This window comes from Gavia stellata, chromosome 1 (genome assembly GCF_030936135.1).
Source record: "Gavia stellata isolate bGavSte3 chromosome 1, bGavSte3.hap2, whole genome shotgun sequence".
Taxonomy (NCBI): domain Eukaryota; kingdom Metazoa; phylum Chordata; class Aves; order Gaviiformes; family Gaviidae; genus Gavia; species Gavia stellata.
Genome location: NC_082594.1, coordinates 84543801 through 84570428, shown reverse-complemented (window position 1 = coordinate 84570428; position 26628 = coordinate 84543801). Strand labels below are relative to the sequence as shown.

At 44.1% G+C, this 26628-nt stretch overlaps 1 protein-coding gene across 1 annotated transcript; it reads right to left on the bottom strand.

Moving 5' to 3' along the window:
* Positions 1 to 23424, bottom strand: GRPR (gastrin releasing peptide receptor). Its single transcript, XM_059824527.1, has 3 exons — positions 23006 to 23424; positions 4003 to 4354; positions 1 to 393 (listed from the first exon to the last, which is right to left on the bottom strand). The coding sequence occupies exons 1-3, from the start codon at positions 23422 to 23424 to the stop codon at positions 1 to 3; spliced, it is 1164 nt and encodes a 387-aa protein (XP_059680510.1).
* Positions 23425 to 26628: the final 3204 nt, after the last annotated feature.

Sequence of the window (26628 nt, the reverse complement as noted above, 5' to 3'; positions counted from 1 at the left end):
TTAGACATTGCCTTCATGGCAGACGTGGTTGCCATTGATAAGGCTGAAGGTGGCCAAGGAATGGTTGGTGCTCTTGAGGGAGGTCATTCGTGTGGTACTCCTGGCCATGCTCTGGGACCGGATGAGGAGGCGAGCTCTGCAGCAGAACAGCTGGTTGTTGAACTGTTTCCGAAAACTCTTGCTGAGCAAGTAGAGAGCAAACGGGTTGACACAAGAGTTAGTGAATGCCAGGATCCGAGCGCAGATGCTGGCAATGAAATGCAGCACGGAGGTGTCCACCTCTGAGTAGTGGTAGGACCGGTATAAATAGATGATGTGTGTGGGAAGCCAGCAGAAGGCAAAGAGGCACACAAAGACCAGTACTGTCCTGGCCAGGCGCTTACGGGATTCAATCTGCAAGAAGAAAGAGAAATGCAGATTAGCAGCTATTCCTAGCTCAGACCAGTAGCTAACTATTTTTCTCAGTGCTGCAGCTTTGGGGCTAGCGCGTGAGACGGGGCACGGCCAGAGCAGGGCAACCTGGACCTCAGGTGAACACAGAGTCAGGAACCCTCCTTGTCTTTCCTCAATCCCCTTCCCCTAAAAACAAATAATTCTGAAAATTTATTACGTAAGGAAGTAGTCTTTCCTTTCCTGTTTAGAGATAAAACTCCAATGGCTTGTCACTTTGTAAAATCCCAGCTCAGGCAACAAAAGTGCAGATACCTGCATTTGTTATCCACACATAATATATATGATCTTCTGTAATTTATATATATTAACTTATTATTATTATTATTATTATTAATCATGGGGTAGGGGTCTGGGATATTTCACAGAGCCCAGAGGCAGGACTTTCTACCTTGGGGCCATGTGGTATATGTACACAAAAGTGCTGCCAACAACTCATGGCCCTTAGAGATCAAGTGCAGCACTCAGAGATCGAAGGAGCTGGAGAAACCGAGAGAAGAAATTCTGTACTTAGAGCAACATTGAGGCAACGGCAAGGTGGACCCTTCATCTGAAAGAGCTGGGGCCATAAGGAGAAGGCACATGTAGGTGGTGAATAGATGGATGACCACCCCTCTTAGCATAATCTGAGCTTTGTCAGGGAAAGGTGCTTCTACAATGTCAGCTAGTACATGGTATAACCTTCATGCAGACAAGCCACAATTTGTTTTAGTTACCTTTAGAGGCTTGGAGTCAACCCAAAGGTATTGCTTAACCAAGGGGAGCTGAGGTAAACTGTACCTTGGCTTTTGTCCACCTGTGCTGCACACTAAGATAACAATGCCACTGAAAAACACATCTTTCTTTCTAACGAAGACAAGAGCCATGACAGAGGTCACCCAAAAGGAGAGGACAGACAGAGTTTCCTAGAAAGAGCTGACGAAATACCCTGCTCCCGGGGAGAGGTTGCGCAGCCAGAATTTTGCAGGCACAGAAAACGTAACACCGCTGACTTTTCAGGGCTTCATAATGTTCTCCTCTCTGGTAATCCCCGCACCTCTTCCCAGGCACTCCTAGGGAATTCGCTGCCACCTGTTCCTTGTATCTGAGTACGACCTGAATGGCCTGAAACTTGCCCCAGCACTGCTGCCCTTGCTCCTGCCCTGGTGCGGCCGCGGTGCCTGGCCAGGCTCCCAGGACACTTCCCCATCATCATTCTCCTTCTGAGCTGCACAGGTAAATCGAAACTGAGCAGCTCACACAGGGTGATCTTTTCTCAGGACAGCTGCAAACAGGGAGTGGGCAGGAGAGACCTGACAAGCCCATTTTGACTTTATTTTGTGCCCCTTTAACAGCACCGACTGAAAATCAGCCATTGAGCTTAGGAAGGGTTGACATGTACCAGATGATAATGTCTCCAGAGAGTGGGCTGAAAATTAAATCCTTTGAGAAAGGGCTCTCCCTGGCTAAACCATATATTCTTTTAAAACGTATCCTTAATTTGATATAGGGCTATTGAGGCCACAGCTGCACTATAAAGAAAGGAAGCAACGCAATAAAGAAATCGATACCAGTTATCTCAGATGGAGACGTATAGCTCCTGAATGCACTGCAGGACCAGAATGATGGACTGGCGGTGGTATACTGCAGTCTGGCCTTTTGCTTTCTTTAGAGTTCTCTCCCCAAAACCAAAGGGGGAAAGGGCTGCTTTTACTACTCACTTTATTGTCGCTAATCAAAACAGTCATTGAATCAGCAGAAAAATGGCCTGCAGGGGAGAAAGACTCACGCGCATTCAGAAGGGGAAAAGGATAAGGATTTCAGGAATCGCACATCATTTAATGGGCAGAAAACACAGCTTTCCAGCCCTGCTGTTTCACCTTAGCACCTGGAAGCTATGTGAGATGATTGCGTTAGTTCAGCCTAAGGTGCAGATGTCAGCTGGGTGCAATTATACGGACATTTGTTCAGTTGAAGAATTGCTTGTGTCAGTTTAGCTTAGGTTGAAGCACACCTCAGTTGAAAGGAAGAGGTAGGGTAAATAAGGTAAATATGTCAAGGTAAGTAGGCTGTTTAGAAAGAAGTTACCCTGCTGTTGCTTTCTTACTTGGACAGCCTAAGGCTCAGATGCATTCAAATTTAAGCAGTGACCCAAAATACCCCGTTGCTTATGCAGGTTTTGGATTTCCCCCTGTAGATGACTCTTTTTCTCTCCAGTTGCTTACAACAGGAGCAGCAAGAGGAAACATTCTCCACTTGAAAGGCTGGAGTTAGGTTGGCCAAATCCTGGCTAAATCCCCTCACTTGGTTCAGGACTCGCACATTTTCAGCCACACATTTTCAACCAGAGCATGAAACTCACTTGAAATACATGGATCCCTGCTGAGCCACTCCAATTGTGAGCTCTGTGGTGGGACAGTTTGAGGATTTTTATAAAAACCCCCACTCACAAGTGACAGTAAGAGAAGTAACTCCGCTTTCAAGGGTACAAAGGGAATGTTAAAAGACTGCATTATTCCGGAGAAAATGGCCTGCTTATATAAATCAAAGACTGTCTTAAGGTGAAGCTTGAGGCTATCAGCTATTGGACCAGAAGAAGATTGACCAGTCTGACTTACTAGGCGGCAAATAACAGGTGGACAGGTTACTCTGTCCAACACCACTCCCCTCCAGAGACCCAAGAAAAAGAGGCATTTTCAGAAGGACAATTATAATGACCAAAGGGTGTAAGGGAAGAAGCCAGGACTCTCCTCTTCTCCTGAGATTCCACACTGCAAAGGTCACACCATCCACAAGGCACATAAATTCAGTGCATCTGTGAGGACCCCACACTGTCCTGCTCTGTCCTCCTTCCTGGGGACCCTGCGCCTGCCACCGTCCTCCTCTGGACTCCCCCAGTCCCTCTCTAGCCTGTGCTGGTTTCTCAACATGACACAGCACCAGCAGACAAGAGCTGGAGTCGTGGCAAGCACAGGAGGCATCGCTGCTCTTGCGGAGCGGCTGTGCACCTCCCGCACTGACCGACTGGTGATCCTGGCCCTGGTGGCTCTTGCAGAAGAGGCTTCCCCCACCTCCACTCCCCCATTGCTGTCTCCCATTTGCTTTTCAGTCCTGAGGACCAAATTACAGAGCCAGCATTTCCCTCTGTGTGAAGAGGGACTGCTTCGCGGAGCAAGGCTTTATTGAAGGTCCTCTCTCTGACAAAGCAACTTAGAGAAGTTTTGATTTTCTGCTGTGTCACTCCTCAGCTTCAGCTCCAAACACCATCCCCAGCTCTGCCTCTTTCCCTGCATCCTAGTCAATATCTTCCCAGGCATTGGCATGGGTCTCCTGCTGTGTTTGCCATGGTAACCACCTTGCCAAGTCTCTGAACTTAGAAACTCGAGAAGATGCTTTAACTGTTAAGCACTGTGCCATGGCTTGTTTCAACCATTTTAATTCTTTTAGCCCACCTAATCTATTAAAATTAGCACAACAGACGCAGTCTGACCCAATGTGTATTTCCCTGAATGTGCACTCTTTACTCCCAGATTCACAGGGAATGTTGATTTTTGAAGAAAGTCAAGTCTCTACCTGTTTCCTCACGTGCACGTTTCCTTCCACAGGGATGTTGTAAGCGCTCCGGATCAAATTCTTAGCAATGAAATAATAATATACTGAAATGACAGATAGGGGAATGATATAAAAGATCAGAAATGACGCCATTGAGTGAATTTTGGGATGCAGCCCATCAGAATGTGGGTAAGGAGCACAGCTGATGAAGGTTTTATTAGTCCCTTTGTCATGGAAAGGGTGCAGATCTGAAAACACTGCTTCAGGGATGGCAAGCAACATGGATACAATCCAGATTATAGCAGCTCTCACACAAATCTTCATCAGTGCATGGGATGCTTGGATCTCCATTGGCCTTACTATAGCTTTATACCTGAAAAAAAAAAGACAGAAATAATTTATTGGCCTCAACATTCAGGCATTGCATTTTTGCTCGTCCCTTCCATTTAGAAAAAAAACCCAAACAAAACCCTTCTTTACTCAAGACTGTGAATTTTTTTCTGGTGTTTTAAACTTCAATGTTTTCAATAGATTTCTCATTTTAAACCAGAGCCACCTGTCATGAGTCCATTCAGTTTCATGTGTATTGATTCTGAGTTCATTTAATTTGTAATCGACCCAACAAAGCACAGTCCTGCCTGACATTAATATATATGTGTCCAAATAGCATTAAGATAGGAAGTGCAATCATAGACTTGTCTTCAAAAGCATACAGCAGTTTACACCCCTTCACAGAATAGCATTGAAAGAAATTGGTTTGAGATTTTGCCACACATTTCATCTTGAGCTGTGAGTACACTCGCATCATGTAAGCCAAATCTTATGTTTTCTCAAGCTACAAAGAGCATGTTACCCATTTTAATTGCTGTTTGGTGGTGTAGCTGGCAATTAAGAGTTGTCTGTAACTCAATGCACCCAAGCTAAGTAGCCAGAGCTGCTAACTGATTTCTTGAAGAAAAAAAATACTATTGCTTGCTATTCTAGATATGTAGAAGACTTCTTTTGATTTGCAATTTTGTCTTCCATGATTTCAGCCTTTCAGAAAATTGTGCTTTAGAATCCAAGAAAATGAAAGAAGCAAAATTGTTTGAACCTGATGTATGTAATGAGAGGACCAGAAGAGCTTCATATCTGCTGGAGCCCTGCTCTGGCAGGAGTGTATACTGCAAGTAAATCACAATTCACATATGCATTTAAGGAATACAGTAGAAGAAAAAAAGATAATTAGGAAGGAATATCTACAGGTTTCGTAAGTTATTATTTAGGGTCATTATCATAACAATTACAATCTGTTGGATGTTTTTTCCAGTATCTACGTCACACTGCCCACAGCCCATTTGGTCCCTTGGTCACTATCAGCTCTTTCGGGGATTGATGGGTGCCTGGGTCCTGGCTGTCCCAGACCACTTTCGGCATGGCAGGGTACATCCCCCATTCCCATGCGGCTGCTTCCAGAGTCCATTTCTAATCTCTTACCAGGACCCAGGCTCTTTCAGCCAGCCAAATTGCCACTGGGGCGGGAGCAGAGGTAGCAAAAATAAAGCCTGGCCTGACACCAGGAAGCACCCTCTTGTGTAGATTATGTTTCCTTTAATGGACTGCAAACACCTTGCTCAATAGTCTTCTGTTTAACCATTTATTCTCCAAGCTCTCCAGCGCCCCTTTATTCACGCTATAGAGCTGCAGCAGCCACAGTATTTTTCAGGCTGGCTTAGCACCTCTTTGACTTGCACTCTGAAGCTGGGGATTAAATGGTGTCATACTACAAAGCACAATCTTCCAGTGCAAGATCATAATCTCAAGTGAAGAAAATCACAGCACTTAAATATGATGTTAAAACTGTTGCAGTAATGAAAGGAAGAGCTAGCCAGATTACTAAACCAATGTAGCTGAAATAGCTCAATTTATAGTCTGATACACCAGTTATAGATTATTGACAGAAACATTAGCTAACTGAACATCTCCAGTGAACCCTAGGGAAGATAAATGCAAAAGGAAATTAATTATATATCAAGGTATTCATAAATTTAGTTAGTTCAAAGGTATTTCAGCAGGTGCTTATTTCATGCTTATCCACATGGCATGTTACATAATTATTTCAGGGATTTTCTTAGATAATATAGGCAGCTGAGAGAATATTTACTAGTATTAAATTCCAGTAAAATGAATGAATTGAAGAATACAGAGAAAGCGAGATTCTGTTTTATTTTTATTGGCATTAATACAGTAGGGAGAGTCTGAAAATGAATCCATTCTAAATTATTAGTACGTTTTAATTAAAAATGGCATTCCAAACAATGTAATTTTGAAAGAACATAACTAGAAATGGCTAGGAATGCTGGCACTGATTATGAGACATTTAGTTTATATTTTAAAGCCTGCTAAGGCAGATACAAAAGAAGATCAGAGAGATGGTTTGCTTGCAAGGGGTTCACTGTAGACCCAAATCATAAGGTTGAAAGCACAAAAAGATAAAACAGAAAAAACAAAGCTAGAAAATAGGTTTTGAAAATGTAAGTTCTCAGATGTGGGAACACAGGTGGATGTTTTCTTACGAGGCTGACAACTGAATCAAATTATTTTGGTGGCTATCTGCATGACCTGTTTGATGGTGAGTTCACTTATTCAGATACCTTCAGTAACCTATGTTATCCTCTGAGTATTAATGCTTAATTGATCAGTATTGATCTACTGGGAGTCTCCATTTCCAGTCACCTTGCCGATGCGTTAATGGATCTCTCCTCAGCTTGGGTCTCAGCAGTTCTATTCTCCCACACTAGCTTGGGTTCTGGACAGCGTCTGCAAGGGCTGCTCTGTGTAAGGGTATGGGGGGGCACGCACAAGCAATCGGACCCCTGGGCTGGGGCTTGGGCTGGGAGACCACCGGAAGATGTGCCTGTGGTTGGTGCTCAGGGAATGAAAAAGCTGCACCTCCTGGTTGGTTTCTGAGTGAGACTCAGAAACTCCTTCACTCCTTTACTTCTCCACACCACTTTCCTGATAGGGTCAGCCCTGGATTTTATAATTTATTTCAGATTTCTGAAAAACGTCAGCAAGGCAGACTGGATTTTAGCAGCAGCTGGTCCTGTTTTTCAGCATCTGTATTTTCAGCTTGCGTGTCAAATACTATTTCAAGCTCTCCACATCTTTGTCCTCTGCAACTTCTTTTGCAATGAGTTAGCCTGAGGCACATAACTTTCCCATATTTAGCACCCAGCATTTGAATAGTCCAATCCACTCTGAAGGGGACACTGATGAATATGCCTATATACCTCAGTGGAGCCATGGATTGAGGTGGATAGCCAAGAGCCCTCATGCAAAGGTCTTACAACAGCGCTATTTTCAAGCCATGCAGTAACATGGACTCTGGGAGTACATGTCACATTGCGTGCTCAGCTTGTCTGCAGTGGATCCAGACATGGCCCTGGATTTATCACCTCTGCTTGCTCTCACATTCAGTCTCTAATTATTGCTTGATATAACTTTTTTCAGCTGAACTCCCTTCCTGACCTGCTTTTAAAGAAATTTTTGAAAAAGATTGAAAAACAGAGGTATGATTCATGTCCTACAACAAAGGCCAAAACTTAAAAAGAAAAATATGCCTTCTGAAGACTCAGTTGAATAAAAAATGATACAGTCAAGAACTTGTGTCAACTCCAATCTCTTTTCAGTTGTCAAACAGCCCAGATGAAAATGACTGGGTTGCTGATCTGATAGGAAATATGAAAGAGATGCTGACCGTTACTACTGCTCAGTCTTTGAACTTCTTTGTTCCCACTGCGCTTGTGAAGCAGCAGCCTGCCTTGTGCACAGGAGCTGCCAATGACTTTCTGGCCAGGATGGATGCCAGTGATCCCTGTGTCTCGCAGTCTTGTTCAAAGGAGCCCACACAAAGAAATTACACATGGGGCTATCTATCTTAAGTGCTGTTAATATAATCACAGTCCATGAGGCACTGTGAGGATTTACCCTGTAGTACAATCCTCCAACAGCCACAGTGGTTCCAGTGCCATCCCCCTTCTCCAGGTCAGTCTCCAGGCCTCCAAAAGGAGCCTGGTGAGAGGGTTGCTTCAACCCAGAATGCCGGAATTCAGTAACATATAACGCGTGATCACTTCTTAACCTGATCCCCAAAATTCATTGGGGATTGCTAGGAGCCCACAGACTGCATGCCTCTGCATTGAGTCCTGGAAAATGTCTTATACGTGTCTCTTAGGATCTCTATCATGCTCATTGAATAATTGTTTCTCACAATCAAAACTATTGACATGACCATAAACCTCTAAAATGTGACACACACAAGTTTTTTCTGCGGTAAATACTTTTCCTACTGAGGTTAATATGCCAAGGAAACTGGAAAACTGTGTCATTAACCTTGTGTTAATAATAATGTAACTAACGATAACACCACCTAATGTACTCTAAAACTTTGACTATGCAAACACTGGTTAATACTGTACACTTAGCCCCAAAGCCGCAATTTCAGATATAAACACAGAAGTAGCTTTATCATGAAAAAGACAGTTACATATACACTCTTCAAAGACACAGATCAAAATAAGGCCCCAAACGGACATAAAAGTTTCCTAAATGCAGCTTCTTTGCTGGTGCAAAATACTTTAGCCATCTTTGTGCTCCTCAGCTGAGCCAAGAAAATACACACCAGCTTAAGTAGAAACAGACTTTGCCCTTAAAGCTATATTGCCTATATGTTCCTAAGCATAGAGATATGAAGGGTTGCAATTTTGTTCTCATAATGGGGAAGAAAGGACCTTACCCCTAAGGTGACAGCTCCAGTACATCCCTCATGTTTTTCTCCTGCCACCCTCATCCACTTACTTGTCCCTGCTACAATAGCCACAAAAATTAAGTTAAAACACCTAAAGCATGGGAGGAAAATCAGATGTTTGCCTTGGATTTTAAATTAATTTAGCTCCATATGTCTCACTGTCTGGTGTTTGTTTTTTTAGGGAGGTAATTTTATGCTCTGGGGGGAAGCTGGTGCTGTAGGCAGTCTTAGCTTGCTTTCCTCTTTTATGATTGCTTTATATTAACGCCTTTCCCCCTTCCCTTATGTCAGCAATTAAAGCTAATATAGATGGCCCATACAACAGCCCTCATCATTGTATATCTGGTAGGTATAGAGTGCAAAAAAGGCAGGCTTTTTTAAGCTGGGAGATACCATCTTCTGCAATGTCTTTACAAGTGGTAGGTCAGTAGATCTTTATTTCAGCCAAAATAATTTGTGTCCTCTGTACTAAATGCAGTTGCTGCCAATGGCAATGGGAAAGAAACATCCCTCCCTCATGGCAGCGAAGGTGTCTGGTCACACAGGTCGGTGGCTGTTAGAAATGTTCCTGGTGACCAAATATGACAGAAAAAATTGTATAGCAGTTATGTGCTGGCCACTACATTCCTCTCATCTGTTGAATTTGACTTAATAAGAGGCACTAATTTGCTTTCAAAACTCTTTATCCCTTACTTTTTTCAGCAGTAGGAGTGTAGCAAGAGAAAATGGCTGAAATAATAGGCTCTGCCCTTTTTTGTCACAGTCCTTTCAAGCATTCCTATCTTCCTGCAGCTGAACCTATTGCTTGCAAGAAATATACAATGAGAAAAAAAATCATCTCCATCCTTCCTACAGGGAAATGGGACACTGCCCCTCCAAAATGAATTTGATGCAGTACTTTAGAGTCAAGGAAAGTTTCCTCTAAATAGTATCATCCATTACTATGTCCCACACTGTTTACATAAAAAGATCCTGGGCCCCACTCCTGAGTTTATATAATGGTTTAAAAAAACAAATGCATTAAAACCTGTTCAAACAAAATTTCGGAAGTCTTGCCCACCCTTGCTTCATTACCAACCGCACTGTTTAGACCACCTCAGGCTCGTGGAAAGTTTGCCATATTGCCACTTTCTGTTTTTTCTCTGAAGTGAGAAATTCACTTTTATAAACTTTTGAATCTGTTTAAACTGAGCTCTATTTTGAGATGTTGGGCTAACGTGAACCTGAAACTTAAATAAAAAAGCAGGGATTAGTTGGAATGGACTGATGTCCTACAAAAATAGTCATGTAAATCACTGTGAAGGGAAAATGTTGACCTCTTCCCAGCTCTAGAAAATGAACTCCAGAAATTGCAACCACTTCCTATTGTAATGATGAAAGAACTGCCTCTCAATCAACATGTTCCCATATTTCTTCTGTTCCCACCTGTAACCGAAAGAGGGAGAAAAGATGTGCAATTCACAGTTCCTCTGATCCCCAGTCATCTGTTCCCATTTATAAGCATAATGTGTGCACATTGATTTGGTCTTGACCCATGAAGAGACTGAACGAAAATCTTCTCATTAAAATTTTGTAACTATGTTCCACTAGTATGACATTATTGTTTTTCCCACATAATATGAAGGACTGGCTCAATTATCATGCAACAAGCCTCAAGCAACAGAGAAAAAGTTGATGCTATGCAAAGACTGCATAAATGAAGCATGTGTAGCCTTGTTGAGTGTGACGCTCCACTTGGAAAGCAAAGAAGAAGTCTTACTAAGAAGAAATTTATGAGAAATGCAATGCCCCAAACTTTCTTTATTGTTTCCACCATGAATGTTATGAATATTTATAGCTCTGAAGACAAATAATTCAATAAATCCACAAAATTGTTACACTGTCTAACCCATCAACACAGTCCGACAGTTTATTCTGGGTCTATCTGCTTTCTGCATACTTAGTTAAGATTATCATCATTATGCATCATTCTTGGATGAACATCTGCTATTAAAATCTTTACTTCAGTAAATTGCATATGGGCACAAAGACATGTCTAGTGGGCCAGTCTTACGTACATTGGCACGTACTGCCTACTTTCTCTCTCTTTTTCTTAATTAACATTTAAATGGAAAGAAAAAAAGAGGCATTGATGGAAATGGCATAGTTCTCACTTTTTGAAGTGTGTGTTCAAATTTCAGTCTGTATACCTGCATACTGCTACATCATCCTGGAATCTGGATGAATGGGAATTTCAGTCCAGGAATGACTAAAGTCAAAATTGAGACAGAGTGGTTTAGAGACTGTTGAACTGCACTACACATTGGGGAAGGAGAGCTTAAATAGTAACCATTTGATAGCAACTGTGCTATTCCTAAGCATGACCATCTACAGCATAAAATATTTCAGAAAATTAACTATACATATGTAAAACAATGGATATAAAAGGTTACTGCAGGAAATAGCGGGAGTCCCATGGATGATGCTTTCCTTTCTAGAAAGACCCCCTTTGCACCCAGGGTATTTATTCCCTGTAGGTGATCTTCAGCCGAGTCTCTGAATGAAACCTTCATCCCAAGTCAAAGATTTCAATGGGGCCGGCATCACAGTTTGTCACAGTCCTTGCAATTGGATGTGAGACCTGCTTTCTGAAGGAGGACAGGGGCCCATTCATTTAAAAACATCCTTTGACTAGAAAACCAGTGAGTTCACACACACAGCCAATGCCCCAGTGCCGCGGCACCAGCTAATCACTGCGCACCTTCCTATGTGCTCAGTGCCCAGTACAGGCAGAGGGATGTGCCCGTGCTCACACTGCATGGTGCCAGACCACATCCTGGTGGAGCAGCTTGCTGGTACTGGGGTTGCAATGTGGTGTGCATCCGGAGCTGAGCTGGGAGGAAAGGTGCTGACACAAGGGCCACAGGGCATGGGAAGGAGCAAGCCCTGATGACGCTTTCCAGCCAAGGTTTTGCTGTCTCAGCCGAAGTCACCAGGGTTGTCAATGGCGTGGGACCAGGGGCTCGGTGTGCCTGCAGATTAAATTCTTACCAGGGCAACTAAAGCTGGGGCTTCAGACATGAACCCCTCATCTCACTACAGAATCAGCCTAATTTGTCCTGAAAGCACCCCCTTTGGTGCATAAACCCAGCATCACTGGGTAACCTAAACACATGGCATAATTGCTGGATATCTCACAGAGCCAGTTATAGAAATTCATTGAAGTTTCTAAAAATGGTGGTTTCTCAACCCAAAGTGTCCTGCCTCTGACGTGCAATAAATCAATATTGTACCTTGTTCTGACAGAGAAAGAAGAGTTCATCATTGACCTAAAAATTAGCAGTTCCTTAAGCTATAGCAGCCATAGTGTGCTTATCTTAATTTTGTGGAAAAAGGATAAAAAGTTATATATATTTGGAACTTTAGAGAAGCAGGTTTCCTAAAGTTAAAAGCAGCTGTCAGATCAACTGACTGGGAACATAAATGTAAAGGGGACATGCTAACGATACATTAGTTGCTGACCCCCAGCCTCCTCCCTTGTCTCCCTGACCTAGCCCTGAAAAAACTGTACATGGAAAAAAGCTGCCTTGAGTAAGAGAAAATGAGGAGTCATGCTAAAACCTCAAAGAGGTAATTAAAAAAACCAATATACAACAGATGGGAAAAAAAGCAAAAGTAAATGACAGCAAATATCGGAGTTTAAAAATGTCATTGACTGATAAGGGAAGCTGGAGGAGCCAACAAAATATCAAAGGTCGCTGTGTAACAGACAAACGTGCACTTTTAAATACATCAGGAACAAAAAAACCAGTAAGTCAGCCATATACGTAAATGGTGAAGATATGAACAATGATGAGACAAGGTGAAAAGCAATGACTAGATATTCGTCTTTAAGACCAAATGTGGAGGAGGTATCTATACCATGTGTGCAGTGCTATAGATGTAGCAGAAAACTTGTCAGCTGTATTAAAGATGTGAGCCAACATCTGCTAACACAAAACACTTCCACACCAGCAGGCCTGAGTAATTTACACCTAAGAATATTAAAGGAACCAGATGGGGAACCTCTGGTGTTAATTTTTTACAAATCTTGAAAAAGTGGAGAAATTCCCAAGAAGTGGCTCTAAAGTTGTGAAGTTCAAAAAGGTGGAAGGTATGACCGAGAAAACTGCAAGTATTTGGGTTTCCCAAGGCCAGTTGTAGATATAATAATGGAGAGGTTAATCCTACTAACAGATGATAATTAATGTAAGTCTGTCTTGTTTAATGCACGGCAGACTTAGGTTTTTTTAAAAAAAATTGTCACAACATTGTAGGTGATGTAAAAAGGGTGTAGGCCATGCTGGCGTACATGGGAGACACATGGGTGACTGTGCATGTAGATATGCACATGTGTGTGCCAGGGCACGCGTGGTCTTCCCTCCCCTATCCACACCCATGCAATCCCAGCCCCTCTCCCATGGGACAAGGGTTAAAATTAGCAGTTCTGGCCTGGGAGGTGGAGTCATGCTAGACGGGGACCCCAAGCCCCACGGCCTCCCAGCAGTTCCTCAAACATGCCGGTAAAAAGGTGGCAGTGCTTGGAGCCATTTCTAGCCTGAGTCCTGGGAACGTGCTCTAGCTGCAGTGTTATTTATTGCATGTATCAGCTGCCTTGAACAGGCTATAAAACTTTTGCTGGGAAAATTTGCAGATGACACAGTGGCTGACCAGACTGTAAAAATATTGTAGAGTCATTGGGATAAATGGCCATAGTCTAACAGAAGCCATTTTAACTCAGCCAGGTGTAAACAGTGTATCTAGGACCCAAGTGAGAAGATTATGCCAAAAAATTGGTGTCTTTCAAGGAAAGAGGAGACCAAGAGAAGATATTGGAGTGTCTGTTCTGCACCTAAGAAAATGAGATATCCTGTGCCATTCTCACCATGTCATGGCTTTAGTGTAATCAGTACCTGAGCTAGCTAGTATAAAGCCAAGTCAGTTATATGATGCTTAAGTCTTTTCCGTGGCTTCAGTAAACATATGTGTCATAATAGACCATCAACTCCACATAAACTTTCAGCTCCATGTTGGAGCTGAACAGTCTAGTGCTATCCTTGACTGCTGTTACCCTAGAAACATAGAATGGTTTGGGTTGGAGGGGACCTTTAAAGGCCATCTAGTCCAACCCCCCTGCTGTGGGCAGGGACATCTTCCACTAAATCAGGTTGCTCAGAGCCCTGTCCAACCTCACCTTGAACATTCCAATGATGGGGCATCCACAACACCTCTGGGCAACCTGTTCCAGTGTCTCACCGCCCTCATCATAAAAAATTTCTTCCTTATGTCCAATATAAACCTACCCTTTTTCAGTTTAAAACAGTTGCCCCTTGTCCTGTCACTACAGGCCTTGGTAAAAAGTCTCTCTCCATCTTTCTTATAAGCCCTTTGAAGTATTGAAAGGCCACAATAAGGTCTCCCCAGAGCCTTCTCTTCTGAGGGCTGATCAACCCCAGCTCTCTCTGCCTTTCAGTCATGCTATTGGTTAGATTATTATGCAGTGCTTAGAGGTCAGACAAATTTTGATTTGAAATATGACATAATTTCGAAGCAATGAGCATTAACAGGATGCCGGAGACATATGAGGGGGACAGGTTGATATGTGCACTGAATACTCAGAAAGTTGCCTGGTGTCACTGAAAAGTTCTGTTTTAATCCAAGTGCTATGAGATACTCAGCAGCATCTGTGCACAGGTGGGGGCAAGAAGAGCTGCTGAACTGGATGGCTAGTACAGCTGGTGCTAGCCCAGCATCTGCATCTCTGGCTCTCCCAGATCATTCGACCACCCATGACTAAATCTCCATGGTCTTCTGCACTCTGGTTAAACTGATCACTAGCCTGGTGTCGGGAGGGGTGTTTCCTGCAAGGGACTCAGGCTTTCTGCCTTTACCTTCAGCACAGCAATTGGCTTGCTGCCTTTTGGTGCCTCACCACTACAAGGGGCCCAGGCATCAACCTCATTTTTTTCCCCAGGGCACAGGCTGGTCTTCTGGACACCAAAATCCCCTGCTCCACCTGAGGTCATATGCAGCAGGAGGTGTGGGTGCGAACTGAAGAGCTTGCTATAGGCAGGAGCTCGGACAGGATCTCATGCCCCTGGTGTCTTACATGCTATGGGGTGAGGTGGGCACATGGGTGCAGAACTGGTGAGAAACAAGGCAAGGGGACTCAGCAGGGCTAGTGCTGGAGTCTCTTTTCAAAAATAAAAGGAAACCAGGTTATTGCAAGGGCTGTCTGTGAGCAAAGCAACTACTGGACATTTCACTGCACATATAGGACAGGCTGTGCCTGCTTCTCCTTTTTCAGCTCAACTCCCTTCTACTCTTTCGGCCAGGCTGTTGTCCAGATCTGAACACCAAGTACTAACGCCTGAGCTGGTGGAACCACTGTGGGCTTGTCTCCCTACAGCGATGCTGACATCCCAGCCCACCGCATTCAGTCTGACACACAGCCAGCAAATTCTTCGTGGCCAGTCGCTCTCTTTATTAACGGTGTGTACAGCACCTCGTACCACGAGACCATGACAACTGATTGGGGGTTTTAGGTTTTACTGAAATGTAAACAATAGGTAATCCAACTTTTCTTCCTTTTGATTGCTTAAATATTGACAGTCTCCAGCACATTAGCACTGACTCTAACCTTGGATTTGCGCACCAGTCCCACTGATATAAATGGGAGCTCTAATGGTCCTGGCTATAGAAGTGCATCTATTGTGTTTTGGCCATCTGCTCTGGCTAATCAAGATATTCAGAAAGTTTGTGCTATTTTATCTGTTTCTCATGGTGCAGACGGATGCAGGGGCTGAGGAAATGAGAGCTAAAACTAAAGGCGTTAAGAGTGTTTATATTATACTGACACAGTGGCCAGCAACACAGGATCTAAGACTTGTACATTGACTGAAAGACATACATGTACCTCTCTTTGCACATACCCTGTGCCATCAGCACAGGAAGAGCAGCAACAGGGACACTGTGCCAGTGGCAAGGGTTGAGGAGGGGCTGCCCAGTGCTTCAGTAGGAGGGAAGGTTTTGGGTTGGGGTCCAAAGCCCCTCCAGTTTTCTTCCCTGGCTTGGGAGGACTGGTGTTCTGCCTGAGATCACATCATTGGATCCAAAATGTACGCATAGGGGTATCATTCTGCCGACTTGCATCGGCTGGATTAGAGGCTATCTTGGTAGTACAGACAGTGGCTTTCTCTGCCACTCTCTCAAAACCTTCCTGAGTCTGCACAGTAAATTACAACACAAGTAAATTGGTCCAAAATAGTGCCTTAGTGACCTGAACTGGTGGTATTAAAAAAAAAGTGTCATTCTGTACATCAACTCAATGGATATTTGGTTTGGCTTTCCATAGCTTTATTTTAGGGTCTCACACTTCTCTTAATCCTCTTGTGGAGACATAATCCAGTGATTGTGAAATAAAACAAATGAACTGACATGTAGATATTATTCCTCCTCTGGTATTGTATGTAATATTAATAGTAGGGGCTGGAGACATCCAAATCACAGAAGAGATGAGTGCACTAAACAAAGGTTTTTGCATATTTAAAAGTATCTTTCTAGAAATTCTGGATTTGTTTCTTTCCTTCCACCACTGTTTTTTTGGGAGAGAGGGTTGTTTGAAGTTTTTTATTTCTTAGATAAACAACCTGTTATATGAGTTCAGAGGAACATCAAAAGTTGTGTCTGTGACCCACTCCAAGGGACCCAGAGCAGCTCAAAGCACTGCAGCATCCCTGCATCCATCCCTGCACCCAAGCACTGAGGTCAACATTTCCAAATCCACTGAGGTCCTCATTTCAGGTCTCCCACAAGACTGCAATTCCTGCTGTCTGCAGCTGGTCTTGCCAAGGTAAGTCACCTAACCTCACACGTAATATTACCCCATGTGTCTCACTACACTGTCACTCCCTTCCACCACACGCCAGCAGGCAGCTCTGCCTGGCAGGCACTGCTGGCTGTAGTTTTCCAGTGCTAAAATCCAGATAATCCAAGGTGCTTAAAGTAAAGATGCTGCTTGTAAACTCCAATTACACTTTACACTTACTCTGCTGTGTACTTGTAAAAACAGCATTACTTCAGGAAGGTTTCACTGCATGAGCACAAGGGCATTTCGATTTTTTACAATGTCAGCAAAACAGTGGGGAAGTATGATCAGTGCTTGACAGCTTGGGTAATTCAAATGCAAATGTATAAAACCTGTCAGTCATCGGAGAAACAGTCAATTAAGTAAAGACATCTCCCATGACAAGGGCAATTAAATGGGCTGCTTTTCCTCTTACTGCGCAAAGATTTTCCTTAATTTCCTGTCACTTGCTGAGCCAGCCTTGGCTTTTCTGCCTGGGCTAGCGGCCCAGGTGTGACTGTTCTCACAGGCACCTCTATACCCCTTCCCCTTGCACCGAGGAGGAGGAGGAGGAGGAGGAGGGCAGGACAGCAGGCGAACACCAACTCCCTTTTTGCTGGGATGAGCTGAAGAAATCCGCTGCCTCAACAGAGCAGAGCAGCAGGGCAGACAGATGTCCTTCCCCTGCCAGCCTCATTTACAGTCCTGCTAAAACACACAAACACGCATACACACGCATCGACTGCTTGTTTCCTTGCTGTTGTATACTCAGCCCTGGCGCCTTATCGCTCATGGAGGGTGGCTGTAAGCACACCACAGGCCTTAACCCTCTCCTCACGGCTCTAGCAAATTTGCCAAGCTCGCAGGAAAACAGGTCTCACCGTCAGCTCCCAGGGCTCCTGCAAACACAGCTAGTCAGATGCAAGCTCCCTGCAGCCAGCAGAGTAGTCCCACGGAAAATCCATTTCTAATATTGTTAACTCTTTTTTGCCCTTTCTCGCACATCCTCTCAGATAATTTAACTTCAGCCTGATGCAATCTCATGATTGAACACAGAGCCAACCTGAGCACCTCAGGATCCTTTGGCTATGCCCTACCTAACCAAACCTGTGCAGGCACGCTCGTCTGCGTCCATATGCACGCAAAGCACCTTGCAGTCTGGGAGGCTCCCACTGCAGGAAAAGCTGAGATCAGCAGTTTGTCCCTCTGTTTCTCCTTGAGAAAAGTTTGCAAGTGAGCAGTCAATCCTCTGGACAACCACTAGGCCTTAGTGGATCAAACCGCTGAGCAGCTTTAGGTGCTCTGTGGTGGAGGATGGCACTTAGCTGGGCGTTTGCAGTCACCAGGAGATAATAGGTCTGGTATTATTAACCCTGCCTAACACATGGGAAAGTGGAAATGGTAAGAATAAAAGTGTACCTCAGCAAGGTACACCCTTGTGCCCATGATGTGGGCTGTGCAAAAATCTATTAAAACTGGGCCACTCACCTTCGGAAGGTGATCCAAAGCAACCAAGGAGCAGCTGAGGTCACTTGGCTTGTTCAGCTTGGAAAAGAGAAGGCTGAGGGGGGGCCCCCCTCGAGGGGGACAGCAGAGGCGGAGGTGCTGATCTCCTCTCTCTGGTGACCAGCGACAGGACAGGTGACCCGCCTAGTGGATGAGGGGAAGGATGTGGATGTTGTCTACCTGGACTTCAGCAAAGCCTTCGACAGTGTCTCCCACAGTATTCTCCTGGAGAAGCTGGTGACTCGTGGCTTAGACAGGTGCACTCTTCGCTGGGTAAAAAACTGGCTGGATGGCCGAGCCCAGAGAGTTGTGGTGAATGGAGTGAAATCCAGTTGGCGGCCGGTCACAAGCGGAGTCCCCCAGGGCTCAGTTTTGGGACCGGTCTTGTTTAATATCTTTATCGATGATCTGGACAAGGGGATTGAGTGCTCCCTCAGTAAGTCTGCAGACAACACCAAGTTGGGAGGGAGTGTTGATCTGCTTGAGGGTAGGAAGGCTCTGCAGAGGGATCTGGACAGGCTGGATCGATGGGCCGAGGCCAATTGGATGAAGTTCAATAAGGCCAAGTGCCGGGTTCTACACTTTGGCCACAACAACCCCATGCAACGCTACAGGCTTGGGGACGAGTGGCTGGAAAGATGCCCCGCAGAAAAGGACCTGGGGGTGTTGATTGACAGCCGGCTGAATATGAGCCAGCAGTGTGCCCAGGTGGCCAAGAAGGCCAACAGCATCCTGGCCTGTATCAGAAACAGTGTGGCCAGCAGGAGCAGGGAGGTGATCGTGCCCCTGTACTCGGCGCTGTTGAGGCCGCACCTCGAATACTGTGTTCAGTTTTGGGCCCCTCACTACAAGAAGGACATTGAGGTGCTGGAGTGTGTCCAGAGAAGGGCGACGAAGCTGGTGAGGGGTCTGGAGCACAAGTCTTATGAGAATTGGCTGAGGGAACTGGGGTTGTTCAGCCTGGAGAAGAGGAGGCTGAGGGGAGACCTTATCGCTCTCTACAACTACCTGAAAGGGGGTTGCAGAGAGGTGGGTGTTGGTCTCTTCTCTCAAGTGACAAGTGACAGGACAAGAGGAAATGGCCTCAAGTTGCACCAGAGGAGATTCAGGCTGGATATTAGGAAAAAGTTCTTTACTGAGAGAGTGGTGAAACACTGGAACAGGCTGCCCAGGGAGGTGGTGGAGTCACCCTCCCTGGAGGTATTCAAGGAGCGTGTGGATATGGCATTGTGGGATGTGGCTTGATGGGCATGGTGCTGTGTGGTGTGGGTGGGTTGTTTTTGGTGTGGGTTGTGGTGTGTTTTGTGGTTTGTGGGTGGTTGTTTTGTTTTGGGTTTTTTTGTTTGGTTTTTTTTTATTTTTTATGGTTGGACTTGATGATCTTACAGGTCTTTTCCAACCTTAGTGATTCTGTGATTCTGTGATTCTGTGACACGAGGAAATGGAATGACTCTGCGTCAGGGGAAGTTCAGATTGGACACTAGGAAAAAGTTCTTCACTGAGAGGGTGGCCGGTCACTGGACAGGGCTCCCCAGGCAAGTGGTCACAGCACCAGCCTGTCAGAGTTCAAGGAGCATCTGGATGATGCTCTTTGTCATATGATTTAATTTTATGTAGTCCTGCGAGGAGCAGAACATTGGACTTGATGATCCTTATGGCTCCCTTCCAACCTGAGATATTCTGTGATTCTACAAGATTATTTGTACCATTGTTGTAACAATGTTGTAACTGCTCTCTCATATACTGTATCTGCCCATCACACCTATCCACTGCTTTTCATGTTGTGTTTCGATGGTCACCTCTTTGGAAATGACCCTGTTGTATCACACTCCAATGCTTTTCTTTACACAGCAGATTTCTGGTCCCAGAGATGCCGGATCTCCCTAGGCACCACCACAATACCTTCAGTAATGCTGGCAGTCGTTCCTACTTTTGTTAATGGAAGAAGACTGGAACTGAGGGGGTTTTATTATTTTTTTTTTAGAAGATGAATTAGAGACAAAAGGTCTGCGGTGCACTGACAAGTCTCCCTTACCTTGGAGACAGTGGCATGTGATGCTATTCACAGCAGATGGTTTATGTTTTTCTCTCCCATGGTCCATGGCTTTGATTCATGAGAACAGGGACATTCACATGCCTCATGTGAGCATCTCAGGTAAGGTTCACGTCACTGAACATTAGCCATCTCGAATATGGGTATCTGATCCATGCTAAACAGCAAGGCTTCCTCTATACCCAAGGAGGGAGACAGGTATCCTGATGTGGTGATTTATCCTGTCTCCTCTGGAGGCGTCTCTTTCCATGGACTAGGGGACACCTTGCTGACTATTCTGGAGTGGCTCCTCACCTCAGACAGCAAAAGCCAAGTGACATGAGCCGTGCCTGAGCAGTCCTACCTGCTGGACTCCTGAGTCCTCAAGTTAGCCTGGTCTCCCCACCATGCCCCTGTCTTCTGCAGGTGTTTCCCTGCAGGGCTGGGCTACCGCTCATCCTTCATGCAACGCCATATCTGACCTTGGAAATGGTTGTCTATGAAACCAGCCCAGGTGCCAGGCTCAGCGTCTGCCTGCCCCAGTGGCCACAGCAGCGCATTGGGTTGCTGGTCCCTCTTCAGACCCAGACAGGCATCACCATGCTGGTCACAGTCGACTCACGTCTTGGAAGTTTTCCCTGTACATTTTATTTTCCTAATGATTCTGACATGATTAATAATGGGCCCTAGAGTTCAGGGTGACAGTTTTAAGAAAATAAAGATAGACTAATGGGCTGTGAGCTGACAAAATATAGACTGTATTATTTTGTAACAAAATTATCCCAGTACTGCTGTTAATACACCAAACCAGAGACTTCAGTAAACATAATAGATAAGGGCCATTTGTAGTTCAATGCACAGCATTTAAGATGCATAGATCTAATAAAGGTAGAAGTTCTGTTATTTTCTCCTTCTGCAGTGGACAACAGATGCATTAGAAGAGGATAAAATGATCCCTTGGAAATGGGAACATAAAGTCTTCTCTCACAGGTATGCCTGTCTTCCTCATAGCCAAGTAGCATTGAAAAGTGTGGTAAAGTTTGATTACCAGCGCAGCGCGATGGTTAACAGAATCCAGATAAAGCTGAAGTTGAGAATTTAAAGTCACCAAACCCCAAGCTTGCCACAGCTGCTGTTTTCTGTTCTGTTTGCTCACTTCAGGGGAAAAACGCTATTGATGTGCTGCTCAGTAAAAGCATTTGCAATGCTTACTTTATGTGGCACATAATCAGATAGCAACAAATCTCTCTAACATAATCTTTACGATACATTTTTCTTTTCCTGACACTCCCTAAAACAACTTACATTACAGCTTTGGAAAGATGAGTTTCCTGGAGAAATACTTATTATTGTCCTAACATTTTTTTCAGAGCAGGCAGGAGGGGTCCAGCCACCACATGAAACTCAGGAGTGAAAGTGTAGGCCATCCTTTACTAGAGGATTTGTGCACTTTTTCTATTTTCCCAACTCGTTTAGAGCAAATTGGTTAAAGACTTTTGTCTGCACATAGGCCTATTTGTCATCTGGTATTGGGGCAGACAGTGCTATTTTTATACATGCACCAACATGGAGGCGTTAATAAACATATTGACCATTCTGTCTCTGAAACACTATGAAGTCATCTGCTTTCATTGAGACCGCATACTGTGTATTGAAATATGTGTACAAACTACCTTGAAAACTGAACAAAAAAAGTCTGATGTTTTAAAGTAGGAGGTTAGGAGGAGAGACATAGAGTGGCATGAAAGGGACTACCTAAAGCAAATCTAGTTTCACATCTTTGTGACCAAGAAATAGAATCCCCAGGTCTTTTTTGAGCAAAACAAAACTGAAATAATTTTTCTCATCGGAAATCTTAGTACTTCTGTGAGATTTTATAACTTTAGCATGGTGACAATGTATTCCTTAATCTCTTCCTGAAGCATTCAAATTAGAAACCAAATATCCTGGCTTCTCTGACGTACATAGGAGTTTCTATAAAAGCCAACAGTCTAATAAATACTTAAAACCTTTCCAGAAAGGTAGGCTTCATCCTTCCAAATAACATTCAAATTAAAAAGTCTTTTGAATTTAAATCAGAATGCTCTGAGACAGTTTTCCAAAGCCTCACAGAAATCTAAAATAGTACTGGCTTATCAGAAGCATATCATTTGTTAAAGTAAAACTTGTTTTCATATATTCTAAAATAACACAGCTATTACATATTATTTTTACCAAACATTATCGGAAGATAGATTCCAAACCAACAGCACAGGTCAGTTTTGACTGGATAAGGGGCAAACGGTCTAACCAAGGGAAATATACTGGCTATAGTGAACTGAGATGCCTGGCTTCAGGCATCCTCATTTGAATATTTGGAACATATTTCATGAAATATTGCCTCACATGTAATTAGCCTTAAGGAAGCAAGCCACTAGAAAGAATTGATTCTAACTGCACTTTAAATTGCTGCTCCAGTGCCTTCACACTTCATGAAATATGGATCAATTATCTTTTTGGCAAATATGAACATGCTATCTTTTAACAGAGCTTCATTAATGGTATTTTCTCTCTCTGCTCTTTAGCTTGATCTGCTCTTGTTTTTCTTTTCATTAAACTAGACTATTAGCTAAACTGCACAAACATTTAGTTTAGCCTAGAAAAAGTATCCTGTGTTCAGTCTGCATCCTCCTCTAGTTGTGTGCTCATAGCCACCAGAAATTAACTGAAGTTATTCTTTTTCCCCATAAGGTTAAAAATATACTTGTTACCTGAAAATATGTATTCATAATCATACATTTTATGAAGTCATAATTATGCAGACTTCTTTTCAAGGCTACAGCAGGCAGCTTACCTGTCAGCCGAGAGAGCAGTGAGAGTAAAGACTGACACCCCTACAGAAGTGAGCTGTATGAAGGGGATAAGTTTGCATCCAGTTCTGCCGAAGAGCCACTCGTCAGCAAGGTACCTGCTGGCATCCACGGGCACGCAAGTCACTAAAAGCAGCAGGTCTCCCAGAGCCAAACTGGAGATGAACAAATTAGGGACATTTCTCATGGATTTCACAGTACAGAAGATCTTAATCAAAGTGATATTGCCAATAAGGCCTATCAAAATGATGATCCCGTAGATGGTGGGGATGGCGTAGAGGAACGCTGGGTAGAACCAATCGTCACCGAGGAGGGAGAGGTTTGCGCTCTGGTTGACAGAGATGTTGTAGAGAATGAAGTTATCTGTTTCTAGGTCTAGCAGAAGGCACTCTCCAGATGCCATTGTCCTACTTTGCTCTTCTCAGAAAACTTTCTTCTTTGAAAATCCTCCAGTGAAATTCCTTGCTTTAATTTTGCTGCTGCTTGCTGGCGTTAAACAGTCAGAAGAGTTTAAAAGTCATATCACTTCGTGACACATCTTGGAAATAAGCAAACCAAAGAGTAACTGCGCATTGCTTAATAGTACTGTTTCCATAAGGTGAAAGGAGAACATCTTTTAGCATAGTTTGAATCCTGAAACTTGCCTTTTCCTCATTGACTTGTCTCACTGTTAGGTATTCCTCAGCTCTGGAAGGCCATTTATCAAATTCAAAGACCGGTAGGTGGGAGGCATTTTCAAAATCAAGGCTTGTTAAATTCCCAGCTTCAGGTCTGCCAAGCAGAACCAAGTCTGAAACAAGGCAATTACAAAAAGCAAGAACTTTTGGTAGTTGCTGTCACGCTGCATTGCCAATCTCTCCCGGCTTTCAGCACCTGCGCTCGCCAGCTGGATTTAAAGTGAGGAAAAAGCAGGGCTCCGCCGACGGCTCGGATCCTATAGGCAGGGTCTTCTGGACGTCAATTCTTCCCCTGCTTCCCATGATGAGAGCAGGCTTGCTCAAAGGATTGCGGTAATTCCGGGGGAGCCGCCGGCGAGCGCCGGAGAATGCCAGCCACCTACCGGACAATCGAATCACTGCCTGGGTGGAAGGGGAAATGAAAAACACACCAAAACCACCGTTAACTCTTTAGATGGAAAAAAAAAAAAAAACATCCGCTCATTTACAGGTCGGGAGTTGAGGTTCACCGCCTCTCCAAAAAAAACACCACAACAGCCCAGAAAAAAAATCAGTTTATTTCATAATGCAAACAATGTGATCAGAAAAGCAATCGCACCGTCTTAAATAAGAGCACACATACTTTGTTTGCACTCTGGTATTCAATTGTTCCAATGAAAGAGAATAATGATATGAAGCCAAATTCATCCCCCAGGGCAAATGAACTGAATAAAGCCAATTAAGATAAAATCAACATTACAGTTAAGGTAGGCAAATGAGTATAAGCACTATGCACCAGCAGTTAACCAGGGAAGCCTGAACTCTGCACATTTTTTGTTAATGTTTTAATTTGGAGGTAAAAATGACGGGGGACTAAGTTTACCGTTCAATGAGATCATTTCTATTTATGAGGTACCCATCATACTGGCATCTATAGATAATGCACGTCTAGACGCAGCAGGGAGAAACTTGCTTGGCTTATAACAGTCTGCAAATGCTCTTTCTTAGAGCTTAATTAAGATATAACTATTACTGATGCCTTGCTGCTTTATAACAGATAGGCTATTTATGATTATATACAAGGAGTTTCTGGACTGTGGAGAAATACAGTTAATTTGGAAACCAGCCTGCAGAATTAAATGAAGCTGTAATTTATATTTCCCCTTGCAACTGCTCATTTTTGCAGGCAAAAGAATGTTTTACCAACTGCTAGAATTACTTGGAAGTGAGGGGGGAGGCGATTCAAATCAGACATTAAAGTGTGATCACTGCTTTCTAGATAAAGGAATCATTTCAGGACACCATCTGGAAAATCGCCAGGCACTTCTTCGGAGCCGTGTCCCAGGGTAGGATTCCGAGTGGGAGACTTCAGTAGCTGTTTTTCTGCCTCATTCTTGTGACTCGGGTCAGTGTTTTCAGCTGCTTTGCCGCTGTTCACTCTAAGTCAACAAAGGACTTATGTGTACCCTTAATTTTAAGTAGGGCTACTTACATATTTTTTTCAAGCCAAACACCCAAGAGAGTGCTGTACTGAGAGCTCGAGGGAACAGAGGAGAAGCCTAATTTTCTGGTATGCCTTTCAGACAAAAGCCTGCTTTAAAAAACAGACCTGAGGCTGCCACCATTAAAAGCAGAGGACGGAGAGCTACTGTGCACAGTCTGATCAGGGCACACCAGCGAAAGCACTTCGGTGGGTCAGGGCCAGCTCTGTGCAAGGCTGCCAGGTTGGGCAGAGGCCAGCTGCAGGCAGTGCCATGTTTGGCACAGCAGGACGTCCTGAAGGCTCAGAGAGGCACTGTGAAGCAGCCCAGCCATACTGCATGGTGGGACACCTCTCCCAGAAGTTCCCCCAGGATATCTAGGAGTCTGGTCAGAGGGGCTGCATGACAAAGAGACGCACGCTTCCACCTCTTTGCTTTCTGAGCTTTGGGATAAAGCAGGAAGGACATTGCTGCCAGCGAGAGGAAGAAGTGGGAGCAGCCACTCGGTGTAATCCTGATGGACCTCCATGCCCAGCAGCCTGGTTGGCAGTCAGCGGTGACCTGCTCTGAGCAGGAGGTGGGACCTGAGACCTCCCATGGTCCCTCCCCATTCAAATGTCTTGGTGACTCTGTGATTTGTAACCCCACCACTCAGCTACATAACAGCTCTAGCTCTCATCATGAGCCTTTATTCTTCCAGATAGGCAACAAAATGGTCTGTCAGCCAAAACCCCTCTAACAGAACCACTGTAAGTCATCATTCTTCACAGTATAAACTGTTCTATACTGAAATCTCTCATACTGTTACATAGCAAACTATGTGGGGTGAGCAAGGCGAGGAAAGTGCCGGAACCACTTCTCATCTTCCAGCTGACGGTGGTGTTGGTCACTCTTCTCTTCTTCTGACGTGAGTGTAGGCAGATTACCATGTCCTAGGTGTCTCCATCACTGATGGAAGGGGCTCTCATGACCTCTGGGAGGATTCACTTCACCTTCACCTTTGCAAGGCTCATATTTTGTTCCAGGAAGCACTTCAAGTCTACAGCTACAGCTTTCTAATTTTTGGTTTTGACAGACACAGGCTTCAGGTTTTAGGACAACCTCTTTTGGCCACAGAGAATGAGAAATTGAAAAGACAAATACAGAAAAGGAAAAAAAACCCCAGGTCCTATGAAGCTTGAAACTTAGTTTAGATTATAAAAACATTCATTATTTATGTCAGACGTAACAGACTGTTTCAGGGCACATGACTACGGCCAACAAGAAGGACACAGGTTTTATTCACAATTTCCTAGCCTGCAGACATAGCCCAGAAGTAACTTAGAAATGTTGAGGGTGTTTCCCAGAGATATTTTTGTCTTGTCGTAAACTGCATATGAGAGGTTTTGTTTATTATAAATGGTGTACCTTTTCATCATGTCACTCCAGCATTTATCTTCCCTGAGCAGGCAAAATGTCCAGGCGTCTGTA